The sequence below is a fragment of the Acomys russatus genome, chromosome 26 (genome assembly GCF_903995435.1).
Source record: "Acomys russatus chromosome 26, mAcoRus1.1, whole genome shotgun sequence".
NCBI classification, from domain to species: Eukaryota; Metazoa; Chordata; class Mammalia; order Rodentia; family Muridae; genus Acomys; species Acomys russatus.
In genome coordinates, this window is record NC_067162.1 from 46,191,330 (window position 1) to 46,213,465 (window position 22,136).

General features: G+C 50.5%; 1 protein-coding gene across 1 annotated transcript in view; it reads right to left on the minus strand.

Annotated features, from left to right (window-relative positions):
• The window catches only part of Klhdc4 (kelch domain containing 4), a 40,169-nt gene that overhangs the window by 12,381 nt on the left and 5,652 nt on the right, over window positions 1-22,136 (minus strand). The window contains exons 4-7 of the mRNA XM_051168667.1: window positions 21,411-21,509; window positions 16,302-16,438; window positions 8,471-8,563; window positions 6,730-6,889 (exon numbers count right to left, since the gene is read on the minus strand). Coding sequence (XP_051024624.1) covers window positions 6,730-6,889; window positions 8,471-8,563; window positions 16,302-16,438; window positions 21,411-21,509 — 489 coding nt within the window. The remainder of the gene's footprint in view (window positions 1-6,729; window positions 6,890-8,470; window positions 8,564-16,301; window positions 16,439-21,410; window positions 21,510-22,136) is intronic.

The window sequence follows — 22,136 nt, forward strand, 5'->3', positions numbered from 1 at the left end:
AGCCAGCACCTGGAGACACACACACTCCATAAGCCAGCACCTGCAGACACACACACTCCATAAGCCAGCACCTGCAGACACACACACTCCATAAGCCAGCACCTGCAGACACACACACTCCATAAGCCAGCACCTGGAGACACACACACTCCATTAGCCAGCACCTAGACACACACACTCCATAAGCCAGCACCTGCAGACACACACACTCCATAAGCCAGCACCTAGACACACACACTCCATAAGCCAGCACCTAGACACACCACACTCCATAAGCCAGCACCTGGACAACACACACTCCATAAGCCAGCACCTAGACACACACTCCATAAGCCAGCACCTGCAGACACACACACTCCAAAGCCAGCACCTCAGACACACACACTCCATAAGCCAGCACCTAGACACACACACTCCATAAGCCAGCACCTGCAGACACACACTCCATAAGCCAGCACCTAGACACCACACTCCATAAGCCAGCACCTGGAGACACACACTCCATAAGCCAGCACCTAGACACACACACTCCATAAGCCAGCACCTAGACACACACACTCCATAAGCCAGCACCTGCAACACACACTCCATAAGCCAGCACCTGCAGACCACACACTCCATAAGCCAGCACCTAGACACACACACTCCATAAGCCAGCACCTGCAGACACACACACTCCATAAGCCAGCACCTAGACACACACACTCCATAAGCCAGCACCTGCAGACACACACTCCATAAGCCAGCACCTAGACACACACACTCCATAAGCCAGCACCTGGAGACACACACTCCATAAGCCAGCACCTAGACACACACACTCCATAAGCCAGCACCTAGACACACACACTCCATAAGCCAGCACCTAGACACACACACTCCATAAGCCAGCACCTGGAGGACAACACACTCCAAGCCAGCACCTGCAGACACACACACTCCATAAGCCAGCACCTGCAGACACACACACTCCATAAGCCAGCACCTAGACACACACACTCCATAAGCCAGCACCTAGACACACACACTCCATTAGCCAGCACCTAGACACACACACTCCATAAGCCAGCACCTGCAGACACACACCCACTCCATAAGCCAGCACCTAGACACACACACACTCCATAAGCCAGCACCTGGACACACACCTCCATAAGCCAGCACCTGGACACACACACTCCATAAGCCAGCACCTGCAGACACACACACTCCATAAGCCAGCACCTGCAGACACACACACTCCATAAGCCAGCACCTAGACACACACACTCCATTAGCCAGCACCTGCAGACACACACACTCCATAAGCCAGCACCTGCAGACACACACACTCCATAAGCCAGCACCTAGACACAACACCTCCATAAGCCAGCACCTAGACACACACACTCCATTAGCCAGCACCTAGACACACACTCCATAAGCCAGCACCTAGACACACACACTCCATAAGCCAGCACCTGCAGACACACACACTCCATAAGCAAGCACCTGCAGACACACACACTCCATAAGCCAGCACCTGGACACACACACTCCATAAGCCAGCACCTAGACACACACACTCCATAAGCCAGCACCTAGACACACCACTCCATAAGCCAGCACCTAGACACACACACTCCATTAGCCAGCACCTAGACACACCACTCCATAAGCCAGCACCTAGACACACCACACTCCATAAGCCAGCACCTGCAGACACACACCTCCATAAGCCAGCACCTGCAGACACAACACTCCATAAGCCAGCACCTAGACACACACTCTCCATTAGCCAGCACCTGCAGACACACACACTCCATAAGCCAGCACCTGCACACACACACACTCCATAAGCCAGCACCTAGACACACACACTCCATAAGCCAGCACCTAGACACACACACTCCATAAGCCAGCACCTAGACACACACACTCCATAAGCCAGCACCTGCAGACACACACACTCCATAAGCCAGCACCTGCAGACACACACCACTCATAAGCCAGCACCTAGGACACACACACTCCATAAGCCAGCACCGGAGACCACACACTCCAAGCCAGCACCTGCGACACACACACTCCATAAGCCAGCACCTGCAGACACACACACTCCATAAGCCAGCACCTGGAGACACACACACTCCATAAGCCAGCACCTGCAGACACACACACTCCATAAGCCAGCACCTGCAGACACACACACCATAAGCCAGCACCTAGACACACACACTCCATAAGCCAGCACCTGGACACACACACTCCATAAGCCAGCACCTGCAGACACACACACTCCATAAGCCAGCACCTGCAGACACACACACTCCATAAGCCAGCACCTGGAGACACACACTCCATAAGCCAGCACCTGGAGACACACACACTCCATAAGCCAGCACCTGCAGACACACACCCATAAGCCAGCACCTGCAGACACACACACTCCATAAGCCAGCACCTGCAGACACACACACTCCATAAGCCAGCACCTGCAGACACACACACTCCATAAGCCAGCACCTGGAGACACACACACTCCATAAGCCAGCACCTGGAGACCACACACACTCCAAGCCAGCACCTGCAGACACCACACTCCATAAGCCAGCACCTGCAGACACAACACTCCATAAGCCAGCACCTGCAGACACACACACTCCATAAGCCAGCACCTGGAGGACACACACACTCCATTAGCCAGCACCTAGACACACACACTCCATAAGCCAGCACCTGCAGACACACACACTCCATAAGCCAGCACCTAGACACACACACTCCATAAGCCAGCACCTAGACACACACACTCCATAAGCCAGCACCTGGACACACACACTCCATAAGCCAGCACCTAGACACACACACTCCATAAGCCAGCACCTGCAGACACACACTCCATAAGCCAGCACCTAGACACCACACTCCATAAGCCAGCACCTGCAGACACACACTCCATAAGCCAGCACCTAGACACACACACTCCATAAGCCAGCACCTGCAGACACACACACTCCATAAGCCAGCACCTGCAGACACACACACTCCATAAGCCAGCACCTAGACACACACACTCCATAAGCCAGCACCTGCCGACACCACACTCCATAAGCCAGCACCTAGACACACACACTCCAAAGCAGCACCTGCAGACACACACTCCATAAGCCAGCACCTAGACACACACCACTCCATAAGCCAGCACCTGGAGACACACACTCCATAAGCCAGCACCTAGACACACACACTCCATAAGCCAGCACCTAGACACACACACTCCATAAGCCAGCACCTAGACACACACACTCCATAAGCCAGCACCTGGAGACACACACACTCCATAAGCCAGCACCTGCAGACACACACTCCATAAGCCAGCACCTGCAGACACACACACTCCATAAGCCAGCACCTAGACACACACACTCCATAAGCCAGCACCTAGACACACACACTCCATTAGCCAGCACCTAGACACACACACTCCATAAGCCAGCACCTGCAGACACACACACTCCATAAGCCAGCACCTAGACACACACACTCCATAAGCCAGCACCTGGACACACACACTCCATAAGCCAGCACCTGGACACACACACTCCATAAGCCAGCACCTGCAGACACACACACTCCATAAGCCAGCACCTGCAGACACACACACTCCATAAGCCAGCACCTAGACACACACTCTCCATTAGCCAGCACCTGCAGACACACACACTCCATAAGCCAGCACCTGCAGACACACACACTCCATGCCAGCACCTAGACACACACACTCCTAAGCCAGCACCTGCAGACACACACACTCCATAAGCCAGCACCTAGACACACACACTCCATAAGCAGCACCTAGACACACACACACCCATAAGCCAGCACCTAGACACACACTCCATAAGCCAGCACCTGGAACACACACACTCCATAAGCCAGCACCTGGAGACACACACACTCCATAAAGCCAGCACCTGGCAGACACACACACTCCATAAGCCAGCACCTGGACACACACACACTCCATAAGCCAGCACCTGACACACACACTCCATAAGCCAGCACCTAGACACACACACTCCATAAGCCAGCACCTAGACACCACACTCCATTAGCCAGCACCTAGACACACACTCCATAAGCCCGCACCTAACACACACACTCCATAAGCCAGCACCGCAAACACACACTCCATAAGCCAGCACCTAGACACACACACTCCATAAGCCAGCACCTGACACACACTCCATAAGCCAGCACCTAGACACCACACACTCCATAAGCCAGCACCTGCAGACACAACACTCCATAAGCCAGCACCTAGACAACACTCTCCATAAGCCAGCACCTGCAGACACAACACACTCCATAAGCAGCACCTGCAGACACACACACTCCATAAGCCAGCACCTAACACACACTCCATAAGCCAGCACCTAGACACACACACTCCATAAGCCAGCACCTGCAGAGACACACACTCCATAAGCAGCACCTGACACACACACTCCATAAGCCAGCACTGCAGACACACACACTCCATAAGCCAGCACCTAGACACACACACTCCATAGCCAGCACCGACACACACACTCCATAAGCCAGCACCTAGAACACACACTCCATAAGCCAGCACCTGCAGACACACACTCCATAAGCCAGCACCTAGACACACACACTCCATAAGCCAGCACCTAGACACACACACTCCATAGCCAGCACCTAGACACACACACCCATAAGCCAGCACCTGCAGACACACACACTCCATAAGCCAGCACCTGGAAACACACACCCATAAGCCCGCACCTACACACACACTCCATAAGCGCAACCTGCAGACACACACACTCCATAAGCCAGCACCTGCAGACACACACACTCCATAAGCCAGCACCTGCAGACACACACACTCCATAAGCCAGCACCTGCAGACACACACACTCCATAAGCCAGCACCTAGACACACACACTCCATAAGCCAGCACCTGCAGACACACACACTCCATAAGCCAGCACCTGCAGACACACACACTCCATAAGCCAGCACCTAGACACACACACTCCATAAGCCAGCACCTGGAGACACACACACTCCATAAGCCAGCACCTAGACACACACACTCCATAAGCCAGCACCTAGACACACACACTCCATAAGCCAGCACCTGCAGACACACACACTCCATAAGCCAGCACCTAGACACACACACTCCATAAGCCAGCACCTGCAGACACACACACTCCATAAGCCAGCCCCCAGACACACACACTCCATAAGCCAGCACTAGACACCACACTCCATAAGCCAGCACCTGGAGACACACACACTCCATAAGCCAGCACCTAGACACACACACTCCATAAGCCACACCTAGACACACACACTCCATAAGCCGCACCTAGACACACACACTCCATAAGCCAGCACCTAGACACACACACTCCATAAGCCAGCACCTGAGACAAAGACACACACTCCATAAGCCAGCACCTGGACACACACACTCCATAAGCCAGCACCTGACACACACACTCCATAAGCCAGCACCTAGACAACACACTCCATAAGCCAGCACCTAGACACACACACTCCATAAGCCAGCACCTAGACACACACACTCCATAAGCCAGCACCTGCAGACACACACACTCCATAAGCCAGCACCTGGAGACACACACACTCCATAAGCCAGCACCTGGAGACACACACACTCCATAAGCCAGCACCTGGAACACACACTCCATAAGCCAAGCACCTAGACACACACACTCCATAAGCCAGCACCTAGACACACACACTCCATACCAGCACCTAGACACACACACTCCATAAGCCAGCACCTAGACACACACACTCCATAAGCCAGCACCTAGACACACACTCCATAGCCAGCACCTAGACACACACACTCCATAAGCCAGCACCCAGACACACACACTCCATAAGCCAGCACCTAGACACACAACTCCATAAGCCAGCACCTAGACCACACACTCCATAAGCCAGCACCTAGACAACACACACTCCATAAGCCAGCACCTAGACACACACACTCCATAAGCCAGCACCTAGACACACACACTCCATAGCCGCACCTGACACACACACTCATAAGCCAGCACCTAGACACACACACTCCATAAGCCAGCACCTGCAGACACACACACTCCATAAGCCAGCACCTGGAGACTCCTGAGATCTGGCTTCGGAACCCTGCAGTCGTTTATGACAGCTACAGAATAAATACAGACTGCTCACACAGCAGTACTCTTTGGAGGCTGGCGTGACATGACCTAAGCCGGCAACCTCAGCACACACATAAAAGCAGTCAGGGCTTGGCAAATGGTGTCTATAGTCCCAGTACTGAGAAACAGAAGAGGCACAACCAACTGGCAAGCTCTATATCCCATGAAAGACTGTCTCAAAACAATGTGGTGGAGAGCAACTGAGAAGGAGACCTGATTTAACCTCTGACGCACGCATGCACGCACGCACCCATCTCTAGCCAGGCAGTAACAGCACACATCTTTAATCCCAGCACTCAGGAGGCAGAGGCAGACTGATCTCTCTGAGTTTGAGGCCAGCCTGGTCTACAGAATGAGTTCCAGGACAGCCAAAAGTACACAGAGAAACCTCGTCTCAAAAAACAAAAACAAACAAGACTCCGTATTTTACAGAGGCGCAGAACCATACCAGTGCACTAGGCAGGAGCTCCTCTTACTGCCCAGCACTGCAGCCCTTACCTGCTTGGAGTAACCCCCATAGATGGCTATGCTGCCCTGGGGGGTGACAGCCATCAGACAGCCTGACCTGGGCGTGGGCCCAGGGCCTGATGGAGACAGCTTGCTCCACAGGAAGGTATCCAGGCTGAAAGTATACACATCACTGTAGTAAATGTAGTCCCTGGTAAGAGAAAAGGGCACAGGTCACTAAAGAGATGACAGGAAAAGGCAGGAAGGCAAATTTATGTTTCATTCAGTCACTTCTCCAAGTCTAAATCCAAGCAAAGGGCAGCAGATCCTGAATTTACAAAAAAATCAAAAGCAACTCGGCCAGTCACAGGGCAGTGTACGTGAAAGCTGTCCATTTCCTACCCCAGTGACAACTGCCCTGCTCAAGAGGTATGTTCCAGCTAAGGACTGACAGCAAGTCTAACTGACCACAGGACTGAAGACTGACAGCATGGTAAGAACTAAGGCAGGGATGGGCAGGACAGAGCACCCCTTGAGCCACAGGACAGAGACAGAGCCTTCAAACCCACCACCCGAGCCGGACAGGGAAGTTCCACCTAATGATGCTCACTCAGCAGAGAGGGCTCTTGAAAACAAAATAGGGAGGCTCGCCATTCTGGGTGGCTGCCATAGAACAGACACTGCCCTCCAGCTGTGAGAAGAGCTAAACTTCACAAAACAGAGCGACTGCAGGGTGGGACAGCCATTACTCCACACCGTGCAGCTGAACAGTCCAAGTCAGGGGCTTTAAAGCCACTGTGAGCCCTAAAGGCTGTAGTGGAAGAGCTGGCAAAGGGCTGGCTGCTAAGAAGCCATGGAAACTGCTGGCTGCCCCTCAAACTCACAAGCTCTCTGGAAGAGCACATGGAGGATGGGAGACTCCAGGATTCTAGAAGAATCCAGTCTTCACATGTTTCAAACTACAACTTTCAGTAAAAGAAAAAAGTCTGTGCCAGGCATGGTGGTGCACACCTTTAATCCCAGCACTTGGGAGGCAGAGGCAGACAAACTGCTGTGAGTTCGAGGCCAGCCTGGTCTACAACGTAAGTCTAGGAGAGCCAGGGCCATACAGAGAAATCTTGTCTCAAAAAACCAAAAAGAAAAAAGAAAAAGAAAAGAAAAAAGTCTGCTCTGAAGTGAAGAAGGAGAACAACTGTCTCAAGGAAAACACAGAGTGCTGGCATTTAAAAGTCAAGCTAATTTAATACAGATGGTGACTGCATTCACTGTAGGGCTGCCATTTTGTCTGCTTCCTAAATAGGTTTGTATTTAAAAAAGACTTTTTTTCACTCATGTGTGTATGTCTGTGTGGGCACACAGGAGCTCTCGAGGGCATTAAGACACCCTCAAGGTGAAGTTCCAGGCAGCTGTGAGCCACCAGACATGAGTGCTGGGAGCTGAGCTCAGGTCTCCTGGAGGAGCAGCAAGTGCTCTTACCTAGTGAGTCTCTGGCCCCTTAGAGAGTCTTAAATAAAATAACTAAGTTTTGAAAAAAGTTCTAATTTTAAAATGACAGCCAAAAAACCAACCAGCCAAACAAAGCCCACTATGAAACGGTGACCAGCAATGTGCACACAGTAGGATCTGATGTCATGTAAGGACAAGCCCATGATTTCCTCACTGCTTTATGTGGCTGCTAAGCTGTGTGCCCAGGAAGTTAGTGATCGGACAGTGTTTCTGTGCATAACCAGAATGTCTGGCCCATGCAACCTCTACCATGTGCTCCAGAAGAAACCCAATCTGTTGTACCAACCTTGTGCTTTCATGAAAGCCACCAAAAAGAATTAACTGTCGCTTCCAGGCCACCATCCGATGCCCACTCCGACCTGAAGGACCTCCTGTTGATCTAAAATGAAGAGGAATTAAAAAAAAAAAAAAAACATTAAATATTTCTGTGGGTTTTTAAAAAATATTAATCTGTTGATTTATTTTTTAATATTTATTTGTATTTTATGTGTGTGGGTGTTTAGCTCACATGTGGGTTTGTGTACTATGTCGGTGCCCAGAAGCCAGAAGAGGACATCAGATCCCTTGAGACTGGAGTTACAGAAAGTGTAAGCAGCCATGTGGGTGCTGATGCTGGGAATTGAACCCTGGTCCTCTGGAAGAGCAACCTGTGCTCTGGACCACAAAGGCGCATCTTCAGCCCGTGATTTCCATTTTCAGTGCACTTAGTAAGTTCCTTTCATTATCTCTTCAAATGACCAGAATCAGCCTGACAATCCTGCCCCGTGCTATAGCACTTCTGAGGGGCAAGTTCACCTCCCAGGCATGTCTAAGAGCCCAGTTCCCACATAGAAAGGCCTTCCAAAATAGCAGAAATCAATCTCTGACTTGGAATAAATGTCTTTTAGGTAAATATAATAGGTTAGATTCTGTCAAATAAATAACTTCAAAACACACTATTAAAAAACATAAAGGAAGCCGGGCATGGTGGCCCACAGCTTTAATCCCAGCACTGAGGAGACAGAGTCAGGCAAATCTCTGTGAGCTGAGGCCAGCCTAGGATACATAGTAAGATATTAATCATAATATATAAGTGTATATTATATATTATTAATATAGCTGTTAATTATCGTTGTTTGCAGATGGTGTCTATAGTCCCAGTACTGGGAAACAGAAGAGGCCCAACCAACTGACAAGCTCTATGTCCCATGAGAGACTGTCTCAAAAACTACAGTGGAGAGCATTGAGGAGGACCCCAAACACTGACCTCTAGCATCCACACCCACATCATGCACACCCCACACACACCAGACAAATAATAGCACAAGATTATAAACTTCCCCAGTTGCCAAGTGGGAATTCCACTTTATTCTATCAGTCATTTTTTTTAAAGAATCAGATTGAGCTATCTCATGTCATAGCAAAATGCTGAAAGAATGGAAGACAGTGGCAGGTTACAAAACACATTACATAATACGTAATCTGGTGTTTGGAGCAGTTGTATTACTGTCTTCTGCACTCCTCAGGATTTCTCCAGTGAACACACATCACTGTGAAAGTGGAAAGAGGGAGGGCAGAGAGGGACATGGGGAGGGGCGCGCTGGCTAGCAGAGGAAGGCCACAGCATGGCCAGCAAGGTTTACTGCAGCCTGGTCTTTAAGACCCTCAGGGGTTAGGAGCCTCCTGTCCTACTTGGGAACCAGTGCCCCAGTCCCTCGGTACAGTACTCTCACCAGGCCCTCCCACTGCTCCCAAGCAGAATGGAAAATTCCACCAAAAGGGTTTTCTGTAAAAATCCCACCAACCAGGGGCTGGAGAGATGGCTCAGGGGTTTAAAGGCACTTGTTGCTCTTCTAGAAGAGCAGAGCTCGGTTTCTAGCACCACCACCACCCCCTCCCCCCCGGGTGGTTCACAACTGTCTGGAACTCCTGCACTTTGAGGATCTAAAACCCTTTTCTGGCTTCCACAGGCACCTGAATCCACATTCCTGCCCTATACACAACAAATAAAATAAAACTTAAACACACACACACACACACACACACACACACACACACACACACACACAAATAGCAAGACTCCTACCAAATGCATCCACACAGAATCTTAATGCTGAAAGGATCCTGCCCCAAACCCACCCTTCACATTCAAGACACACCACACAGGGGCTGCTGGGGTCTTCCCTAGCTCAACTCACTGCGCCACTACTCTCTTCCCAGAGCCAGTATCCCTGTTAGCACACTCAACATGGCCAGCACACTTGCCTATACGAAGTCAGCCAGGAGCCATCAATACCTTCTCCAGACACCACAGTCTCCAGACTCATCCTTCAGGTGCCCCTTTGGGTGGTCTTACCTCATACCAATGCACCCTTCTACTCTAGCAGGGAGGGCCGCTTTACCCTTTACCCTTCAAGTCTCCTTCACTCTTATTATAACCTGGGCAGAAAAACCTCACTATATTGGGGAATACACACCTTATCAACTGATTTATTTGCCTTCTCCTTGCTTTGTACAACTTGTAACTTAGTAAGCATGTTCAAATGCCAAGATTAAAAGCAGCAAACATCAGGCCGGGCGTGATGGTGCACACCTTTAATCTCAGCACTCAGGAGGCAGAGGCAGGCTGATCCCTGTGGGTTCGAGGCCAGCCTGGTCTACAGAGGAAGTTCCAGGATAGCCAGGGCTACACAGAGAAACCCTGTCTCAAAAAAGAAACAAACAAAAAAAAGCAAACATCAGTTTCCAGGCTAAGAAGAGCCAGTCTGGGGCACAGCATCACACAGCATGCAGGCTTGGCTTCCTGAGACCAAGAGGAGCCTCTGGACCAGGCTGCAGAGGGGACCTTGAATATACACATGAGGAAAAGGCCTTATTGGCCACATCCCAGGGTTGAATGGACAGCACAGTCATGTTCTGCAGCCACAAGTACAAGAAAGAAGCTGACTGTTGTGTCCCATCATGTGAGGAGTCTGGAGAAGGTACTCACTGCACACCTGGAGCAGCGCACTCACACACCTAATTCTACTACACGACACACATGAAAGAGGCTGGGCATTCCCAGTGCTACCAGTGACATTGTCAAGGACACTGTCAAGCTAGCTATCTATGACCTAAGAACCATGGAGGTTTAGGCCTGGCCCCTAACAGCTTCAAAGGTTCCATGCTCCCTTCTAGAAAAATAAAGCTACCTTCTCAAGAGCCCATTTATATCCCAAACTCCAATAGGCTCTTTGATTGCCGTCAATCCTAAATATGGAGTTAAAAAAATTAGCCTGCCCCACTCATCCAGAAGCCTATGTATAGCACAAAGACACAAACGCAATGGTGTGGGTGCCAGGCTCTTAGCTCTTCTGGGCTACGTGCGGAATGGTATTCCCACAGGGCGTGCTGCCAGCCAGCATCACCAACTCCACCACCCAGCCACTGTGGGGTGTTCAGGGAGAATGTCCATGACTCAGACGCCAGAGCACTCGACACTTGTGCTGGGTTACGGTCATGCTCACACTCAACAGTACCCACTGCTCAAGGCCATGCCAAGCTCAGCAAAGGGCTCAAGTCTACTGCAACTCTGAGTTCAAGGTCACAGTGCCCATCAATGAACAGAAACACTGCCCTCTCCCATGGTGTAGTCACAGCATGGCAGCATACCCTCTCTCTCACAGCGCACTTTCGGCAGGCAGACACCCCATCATACTCGGCTGTTTGCCCAAGGGAAGGTCATGGTCAGGTCAGAAGCCACCCTCTCACATCCCAGATCGCCCTTTAGCGTTCCTGCAAGTTAGTCACTTTGCCTGCATGGCACTTGCTCCTTCCTGGCACTCAGTGTGCAGCATGGGTCCACATCTGACTGCCCATTGTTAGGTTCTCAGGCACCACCACTCTTCAGAAAACCTCACAATGCCACAGAGCCAAGAGGTAAGGAGGTCTTCAGGCACCCAGCCTGCCTGCCATCGTAAAAAGGGTCCGAGGCCCCTCCATTCCTGGGCACAGGGTCTTTAGACCCAAGCTGCTCCAAAGGACAACTCCTCCATGGCATAACCGGTGTCAGCACTCTTGAAGTAGCTTCAGCAAGTGCACCAGTCAGCCAAGCTAGACTTAGAATATCCAGCCTGTTGCTGCCCTCTCTACAGGGGAAAAGAAACAGACTTCTCAGGAAAAGCCATGTAACACCAGGACTCTGAGACCCGCCATCATCACCACAGTGCAGGCTGCAGCCAGCCCTCCTCCATAGCGGCCTGAGCATGCCTCTGCTCCCAGTAACAAGTACAGACTAAACACTGGCTCCCTGCTCAAACAGCACACTCAGACCAGACACTCTTCACTCACTTTTCTTCATTATATATTGAAGGCATATGAAATTTAATGTCAATAAAAGTGTAGAAATAACTCAAGTGTCTGTCAACAGATGAATGGATCACTGGTCTGTGGAATGAAACACTGGCACAAACTACAACATGGTGAACTTGAAAACCTCACGCTGAATAAATAAACGGCCCGACACTAAAGACCACGTATGGTGGTTTGAGTAGGTTTGGCCACATGGACTCATGTGTTTGAATGCTTAGCCCATAGGGAGTAGCACTTAGGAGGTGTGGCTTTGTTGGAGTAGTTGTGGCCTTGTTGCTGTGGGGTGCCTAGGCTTAAGCTCCACCCAGTGTGGAATTCCAGCCTCCTCCTGCCCTAATTTTGGATCAAGATGTAGAACTCCTCCAGCACCATGTCTGCCTGCACGCCGCCATGCTTCCTGCCATGATGGTAATGGACTAACCCTGCACCTGTAAGCCAGCCTAAATTAAACAGTGTCCTTTATCAGAGCTGCCGTGACCATGGTGTCTCTTTGCAGTACACTACCACCACAGTATTTCAGAATTCCATCCACAGCCACAAGAGGCAAACTCAAAGTGGAGACTGGGGGACTGAGGAATGGAGAGGTTTCTTTAGCCTGAGAGAGCAGTATTGCTTTGTACAAGTGAACGTGCTAAGAATCGCTCAATTATATACTTCATGAGTGTGTGTGTGTGTGTGTGTGTGTGTGTGTGTGTGTGTGTGTGTGTAGGGGGGGGGTGTTGCACATGTGTGTACTTGAGCCTTTGTGTGCACACATGGAAAACAAAGGCATCTTCCTCACTACCCATTCTTCTACAGAGACAGTCTCCTCTGGACAGGACTTGCTGCTTCAGTGCCCCGGTTGGACGGCAGGCCCCAAGACTCTCCTGTCTGCAATGCATGCACCGGCCTGGCTTTTATGTGTGTGGTGGGGTCTGCACTCAAGGTTCTCATGCTTGGGTGCTGTGGGGGCTGCTCTTGGCTATCAACTTGACTGCACCTGGAGTTAACTAAAACCCAAGCTGTGGAGTACATCTGTGAGGGATTTTGTTGTTGTTTCTTGGGACAGGGTTTCTCTGTAGCTATAGCTGTCCTGGAACTCTGTAGACCAGGCTGATCTCAAACTCACAGAGACACTCACCTGTCTCTGCCTCTGCCTTCCGAGTGCTAGGATCAAAGGTGTGTGACCAGCACTGATGCTCTGCCAGGCTCCTGTGACAATGGAGATTGTCCCTAGGAGTCAGCAGTGCTAGAGCACTGTTGCTCTGCCAGGCTCCTGTGACAATGGAGATTGTCCCTAGGAGTCAGCAGTGCTATTTCTCTTCTAGACTTCAACTGCTATGACATAAGTGACTTCCTGTATGAGTGTCCGGTGACTGTCAACAGCTACTGAGACATGCACTAAGGCTGCTGGGTAGTGCCAACTAGAACTGGAGTAGGAATATGCTTTCCAGCCAAGCTAGAGCCAAAGAGGCACACACTCGCGTAATGTAGTGTAAGCCTCTGCCTGCCACAGCTGGGCTGAAGGAACAGAACACGTTCACATAGTGAAATATTTTACAGTAGCAAGCAAACTCCTGCCACAGGCACTAGAGTCCAGTCTCTCAGAACCAGTGCACAGGGAAAGACTGTGCTCAGGAACAAGCCACTAGATGGGTCCAAAGCCGAGTAGAGGTTTGGTGGACAGAGGGAGCAGGTACAGGGCACACAGGCTTCTCACATGACCAGACATAGACTGAGCGACTGGAAATCTCCTGAGCTTTGTGACTGGACTCTCCATCATAGAACCCATGCTGGGATTGGAGGCGGCTCTACAGGCAACCTTTGAGAAAGGCACTTCGGGGTAGAGAAATGGCTTGCTGGTTAAGAGCACGTGTGAGTCTGAAACCCGTCACCTACATGCACCACACAACTGTAGCTCCAAGTCCTAGGGGAACCTGGTGCCTTCTTCTGGTCTCTCAGGCACTAGCTACCCACGTGGTGCCCAGACACAAACACAGGCAAAACACCCACACATAAAAGAAACGAAACTTTTACCTTATTTTTAAAACGGCATCATCTTTTTTCAGATGTCACCCAGGCCATTGGTTCCTTTCTTGGTATCAATCTTTCTCAACCTCAATTCCCTTGACTGTGAAACTTACTCCCCGCAAAGGAATCAAAATATGTACTAAAATCAAATGCACTGTCCAGGACAAACAGACCCTAGAAACGGCAAAGAGGCAAACGGTGCCCACTCTGGCTGGAGGGCCTTTCCTTTTCTTTACATCAATTTGAAAATGACAGAAGCTGGGCAGTGGTGGTGCTCGCCTTTAAGCAGGCAGATCTCCATGAGTTTGAGGCCAGGCTGGTCTAAAGCTAAGTAGAGACATGGGCACTTCCACTGAGGTCCTCAAACACACTGTTCTTTTGCACTTCATCAGGGGCTATACACTCTGAGTCAGGCTCAAATCAACACAAGGGGTGTGACATCATAGACCCCTGACACAGTGACGCTGATTAGAGACTGAAAGCAACTACTAGGCATGCACACACCAGGGCAAGGCTGGACAGTGCTCACCCCTGACTTCCTCCAAGGACAGATATGACTGGGAAGGCAGAAGAACAGACACACAGAAAAGTTTGGGACTGGGATCTGTGATGGAGAAACCACAGGCTCTGGCAGCTCAGAGTGCTTGTTAAGTAGAGGCGGGGCTACTGCACGCAGCTGAGTGAGAGGGAAGCAGGGAAGCAGGCTTTGTGCTGACAGCTGGATCAAGAAGACTGGTTTAGCTAACCTCAACAGAAGCAGTCTTGTAGATACTGGGGAAGAAAGCTGTGGTGGGTATTTGACCTGGCTCTGCGTGTATCTACAATGCACATTTCACTGAGGACTCTGGGCTTCCTAAAGGGGCCAAGAATGACTTGAAAACACCCATTACATCTAGAGAGGAGGCAAGTGACTCAAAGCACATCCTGCTGGGTCTCTAACAGCACACTCTCCCTGATAAAGCCTGAGGCCACACTGAGCCTGAAACTATCGGCAGAGGCTCCTCTAACAGTGACGTGGACAAAAACAAAAGCATGAAGCACATGAATAAGCACCTAGCCAGGCACCTGCTGCGAGTCTGTAGCTGAAACTGAGGGTTATGAACGGCAGCTGAGTTCTGGGTAGTGAGTGGCACGACACTGTAGAGCAGCAGGCAGGGGCAGGAGGATCAGGAGTTACAGGCACCTGAACATTGCCTCCAGTGACAACCAACCCCTGCCAGTGAGAGTCCTGGTCCCTGCCTAATTCTGGTTTACTTCAGAAAGGACAGTACCTTACACTGTGGTACACACATTTCTGCCAACAGGGTTTGGCAGCACCCAGAGAGGAAGAAGTCAGGAAGTCTGCTGGCGACCAGCCACTGTGCCAGGCCCCTCACCACAGCAATTCATTCAGACACAGTAAGACAGCGCAGACGCGGTGGTAGCGCACAGCAGAGGGGAGCCTCAGGGACCAGCACTGCAAGCCTGGCTCTCCTGAGAACCGTGGAGGTCCCCCCTCCCCTGACCAGCCCTCCCAGTTACATCTCCACCTGTCTGACACAGGGCCATTTCCTGGCCCTAGCATGACAGACCTCTATCAGGATCAGCTTTACTTGCAGCAGGCCTAAACCCCAGAGAAGCTGCACCATGGGGGTGACTCAGGCCGACACAGTGCGCACTGCTCACCTCTTCCCACCACACAGGCCAACACTCTGCAGCCTCCTTGTCCCACCCACGACACAAACTCAATCAGGAACACAAGCTGAGGTCAGGACTCAAGCTCCTACCCAGACTCTTACCGAATCTGTTCCCAGGTCTTGGTGGCCAAGTGCAGGACCCAGAGGTCCTTGTAGTGGTAGAATTGTTCGCCATCAGGAGATGCAAACTCCCCACCGAAGATCCACAGCTGCCCGCCACCCTGTGGTACCACCACAGCCTGTTAGACAAGGCACACAGATTAGGTGAGTCACAAGACAGCACAGCTGGCCTGAGCATGGCCAGCAGCATCAGCACCACCCACCCGGAATCTCAGGGACTCCCTCAGCCATTGTCTCCTGCCTCCAAGGGGAAGCTTCTCGAACAGACTTTCCCAGGCATATTAATTATACTCAAAGACCTAGCACACCCTGTTTCCCTAAACTGTAAGACAAACATCTACTTACATCCAAACAACACCTTGTCCCATTAAATGAGCAGTTACAACAACTTCACATGCTATCAATGAGCAAATATCACTGTTGTTTATAAAATAATTACAAGAACGCATTTTGGCACTGTTTTACTGCTAGTTATGTATAGGTGTGTGTGAGGTATATGCATGTGTGAGTGTGAGGTGTAAACACATGTGTGAGCTGTATGTAAGGAATATGTAACTGTGTGATGTATATGCGTGTGTGTGCGTGCGTGTGCGTGCGCGCGCGTGTGTGTGTAGATACGCACATGTGTGGACTGAGGCATGTGGGCATGCACATAAGGCACATTCACCTGTGTGAGGCGTGTGCATGCATGTGTGAGTGTATGAGATGTACGCACATGTGCATGAGTGTGCTGAGACTGTGTACACACGTGTGTCGGTGTAAGGTGCATGCATGTGCGTGTGTATGGATGTGAGAGGTACACAGTGTATGCATAAAGCACACGCATATGTGTGAATGTGAGGTATGTGGACATGAATGTGGAATTTATGCAGCCGTGTGAGGTATATGGACAAGGGGATACACATGTCAGCCTCTGTGTTGGTGCTGAGGTAGGAAGAGGCTGCTGAGTGCCCTGTTCTATCACTCTCTCCCTTATTCTCCTCAGGATGAGGTTTTTGAGCCTGGACTAGGCTGGTGTACAAGCTCCAGAGACCCTCCTGTCTCTACCCCTGCCAGGGCTGGAGTTACGGGTGTGTGTGCAACCATGCCCATGTTTTGACATGGCTCCTTGAATCCTAACTCAGCTCCTCACACTTAGGCAACAAGAGAGCCACGCCCCAGGCTGCTCTGGTCCACTTAACCTATTCCTGGGCATCTCCATACTTCTCAAAGGATCATGAACATTGGCATGAAGTGTCTGTAGAACATTAATGTTTATTTTTAAAGATCTAAAGGTAAGGCCTGCTATTTGTCTGAACATCCTCTGCAAAACTGATTTTTTAAAAATAAAAACAAAGCCTCATATAGCCCAGGCTAGCCTCAAACTCATTATGTAGTCAAGGACTGCCCTGAGCTTCTGCTCCTCCTACCTCTACTTCCTGAATGCTAGAACAGCAAAATGCGCACACCTGCCCACAACGCCCTACACTAAGACGGTGGTACCTGGACACTAGGTCTTTGCCTCCCAGCTTACTCTGACATGGCATTGTGTTATCTATGGCAGCACAAATAGACTTTAAGACTAGGAACGGTTGGCAAAAGCAGCGAAGGTAGGGCCTTCAGGTTCCCTCTGCAGGAAGTGTCTACTCTCCCAACCAATGCCCAGGCCTGCAATCTGAGAAGCAAGCTGGGCAAGACAGGCCATGGGACTCTTACCAGACCCAGAGCAAGACCAAGGTCCACAACGCAGCAAAGCACTGCCAGGCTCAGGTCTGCCTCTCAGCCACAGACAGAACACAGAGTGGCAGCCTGTGAGGTGCCTTGTCACCTGTACAGCTACTCCTGAGGCACTCCTGATTGGCTTTATAGTCAGGAACTGGGGCCTCGAGGGAGTGGGGATGGACACATTTCATGGGAAGCACAGTTTCTCCTCTCAGCACCTGGCCATGCTCACAGCAAGTCCTCCTCAAGTCAGACACTCTCAGCAATGTGAGCCACATGTGGTTGCTGGGAATTGATTTTAGGTCCTCTGAAAGAACAGCCGGTGCTCTTAACCACTGAGCCATCTCTCCAGCCCCTAGAGCACAATTCTTCTTAAGGGAAAGTCTTTAAATATGCACTAAAGAGGCTGGGGAGGATGTTAGGGTCCATCATATAAACCCAAGTACCAAGGGGAAGTGCTACACTAAGCACAGGCAGGAAACTCGAGACCCAGGTCATCAGGGATACATCAGTGAGTTCATGGAAGAACTGAAGGATGGTCAGGTAATGCAGCCGGAGGGCATAGGTCACACAGAGATCACACAGGCCACAGGGGAACCCTCACATAGTCTGAGTCAGGAAGGCTTCCTTGCAATGGAATGAGACTTTGGAAAAAATTGCAAAGTATTTGTAGATTAAATAGCTGCTAAATTCTGTAACCCAAAAGACAAATAACGTATCTAAAGCCATCAGAATGTTCTACGTTCACTCCAATGATCTGAAAACACAAAGCACAAAGTACGCAGGACAGAACTGTAGCCACATCTGGAGGGAATGTGCAGCTTTAAAAGCCTCTGGTAAGAAGAAATAAGAGTTAATCCCAGCACTCGGGAGGCAGAGGCAGGTGGGTCGCTGTGAGTTCGAGCCCAGCCTGGTCTACAAAGTGAGTCCAAGACAGCCACGGCTACACAGGGAAACCCTGTCTTCAGCAAAGGAGCCAGAAGAGTGGCACAAAGAAAACCATCAAGACCTGAAATTATGGAAAAGGAAAAGTAGCATTCAGTGCGATGGCTCAGGAGGCAAATGTGCTTGCCACCAAACCTGATGACCTGAGTTTAATCGCTGGAAGTCACATGCTGAGAGGAGAGAACTGACTCCCCCAAAGCGCTGTCCTCAGACCTCCAAATGAGTGCCATGCTAAAAACATACACATGCTGGACAGTGGTGGTGCACACCTTTAATCCCAGCACTCAGGAGGCAGAGGCAGGTGGACCATTGATGAGTTTGATGTCAGCCTGGTCTACAGATTGAGTCCAGGACAGCCAGAGCTACACAGAGTAACCCTGTCTCAAGAAAACAAACAAACAAACAAAAACAAAGCATATTCAGAGCTAGAGATGGCTCAGTAGTAAGAGCACTGGCTGCTCTTCCAGAGGACCAGGGTTCAATTCCCAGTACCCTCATGGCAGCTCACAACTTTTCTGTAACTTAAGTTCCAGGACATCCAACTCCCTCACACAGACAAGGATGCAGGCAAAACACCAGTGCACATGAAATACAGTTTTAAAAAAAATATACACACACACATGCCAGCAATGGGCAGAAAGACACTTTGGTGGTGGTGTTCTTCTATCTGCCAGGGACACTATAGATAGCAGTCCTACATATACAAATAGGGGTGGGGGAATCTATTAACTCCATATTTTGAAAGAAAAACAAAACAAAAATAACACAGGAACCCAGGAGCCAGTTTTCCACTTGGGATGTAATGCGGAGTTGTTTAACCCTGTGGGACTTCTCTACCATCTTTCAAGGAGCCTTTGAAACTGCGGAGAGATGGTTCAGGGACCCATTCCTTAGCAGCCTCTACCCAGTTTCTTTTCTTTTCAGTGGTCACACTATACAGCCCTCAGTGGCTTGGATCTCACTACAGAGACCAAGATATAAATACAGAAAGAACTTGGTCACTTAGTGATCCTCGTTGCCCAGGAAAAACAGAAGTTCAGGAGTCAGGGAGAGGGCTCAGCAGGTAAAAGGACTTATTGTGCACATCCCAGAGCACACAGAAGAAAAGAAATAAATTCTAAGAGCTGTCCTCTCATCTCCTCCATGTGCCATGGCATGCACTTGACCACACACATGAGAAAGCGGAGCTTATGGAGTGTGTGTGTCTGCAGCTGCTGGCTTATGGAGTGTGTGTGTCTGCAGCTGCTGGCTTATGGAGTTTGTTTGTTTTTTGGAGACAGGGTTTCTCTGTGTAGCCTTGGCCATCCTGGACTCACTTTGTAGACCAGGCTGGCCTCGAACTCACAGTGATCCGCCTGCCTCTGCCTCCCGAGTGCTGGGATTAAAGGCGTGTACCACCACGCCCGGCGTTCCAGCTTGCTTTCTTGTATGACACAGAACCACCTGCTCAGGACCAACACCAGCCAGAGTGATTTAAGCACTCCCACATCAATCATTAATCAAGACAATGCCCCACAGACATGTCCACAGGACAGTCTGATGGAGGCAGTTCCCCAGCGGACAATCATTATGAAGACAATGCCCCCAGATGTGTCCACAGGACAGTCTGATGGAGGCAGTTCCCCAGCTGACAATCATTATGAAGACAATGCCCCCAGACATGTCCACAGGACAGTCTGATGGAGGCAGTTCCCCAGCGGACAATCATTATGAAGACAATGCCCCCAGATGTGTCCACAGGACAGTCTGATGGAGGCAGTTCCCCAGCTGAGGCTTCCTCTTTCCAGATAACTTCAGCTTCTGCAGAGTTGACAAAATCAACCAGCACAATGAGAAAACATACTTCAAGTGCACCCTAGTATTACTTTGGGGAAACAATCAAATGAAGAGGCACACAGCCTCACAGTTGGCTCCAGAGTCAACACAGAAGAGCTGTCCCTAGTGTCCACACCCGCCCTCCTCCAGGGAAAGGAGAGCAAACTGTTAGTGTTGGATAGGGGGAGGTACAGAGCTCAGGAACACCTGACACTGGGAGCAGCTTTCCTGAGAAGCAGAGCGGCTCTCACACTCTCCTGTATTTGCAAAAAGAGCTAACTTGAGCTTAAAACATATAACTTACCCAAAATCATTCCCTTCCTCCACCATCTGAGCCCCTCCTCAACACTCCACCGTTGCTGCGGTCAGCACCTGCGCAGGCGCAGCGCTCAGGACGCTCTAACCCAACAGGCGCTGCGCCAACATGAAGCATCCCAGCAGCGCACCATTCCGAGCGGGAGTCCATAGAAAACACCAGAACACAGGCTGGCGGCTCCAGCCTCTCATTCCAGCCTGCAGAAGGCTTAAAGTCATGAGTTCACGACTAGCTAGCCCCAGAGGATGTAGCAGGGATGTAGGAGACAGCCTTTCATCTGTAGACGACTCTGTGATGGTCAGTTCTGGCCTTACCTGATGAGCACAGCGCCTTGGAGGCGGGCCAGGGATGTCAACTTTCGTCCAGGTGTCCTTTCTGATACCGTAGATGTAGAGCTCATTATACATGAAGGTCTGCAGGAAGGAAGTGGGTCACAATGTCACAAATGACATGCAGGCAGCCAGCTGACAACAGCAGGAAGTACACTCTCTAGGAAGCTGGTACACTAATCCACACCAGTGTGGACAGGCCGTGTATAAGCCCCAAAATTGTCTGGGAGGACATGACAGATGCTCCCAACTTGCCACAGACTTACGTCTCACAGGTAAAAATACTAAATGGAAGATGTACTGTGCATGTGTAACCCACCAAAGGCCCCCTCTCAGCCCAGCCCACCACAACATGAATTCCGAACACTAGCCTCGGCCTGTGGCTTCTTTTTTCTTTCTTTCTTTTTCTTTTTCTTTTCTTTTTTTTTTTTTTTTTTGTTTTTAAAGACAGGGTTTCTCTGTGTAGCCTTGACTGTCCTGGACTGGCTTTGTAGACCAGGCTGGCCTCGAACTCACAGCAATTCGCTTGCCTTTGCCTCTCAAAATGCTGGGATTTTTTTTTCCCCCCCCTCCCCAAGACAGGGTTTCTCTGTGTAGTCCTGGCTGTCCTGGACTCTCTCTGTAAGCCAGGCTGGCCTCAAACTCACAGAGATCCACCTGCCTCTGCCTCCCAAGTGCTGGGATTAAAGGCATGCGCCACTACACCTGGCC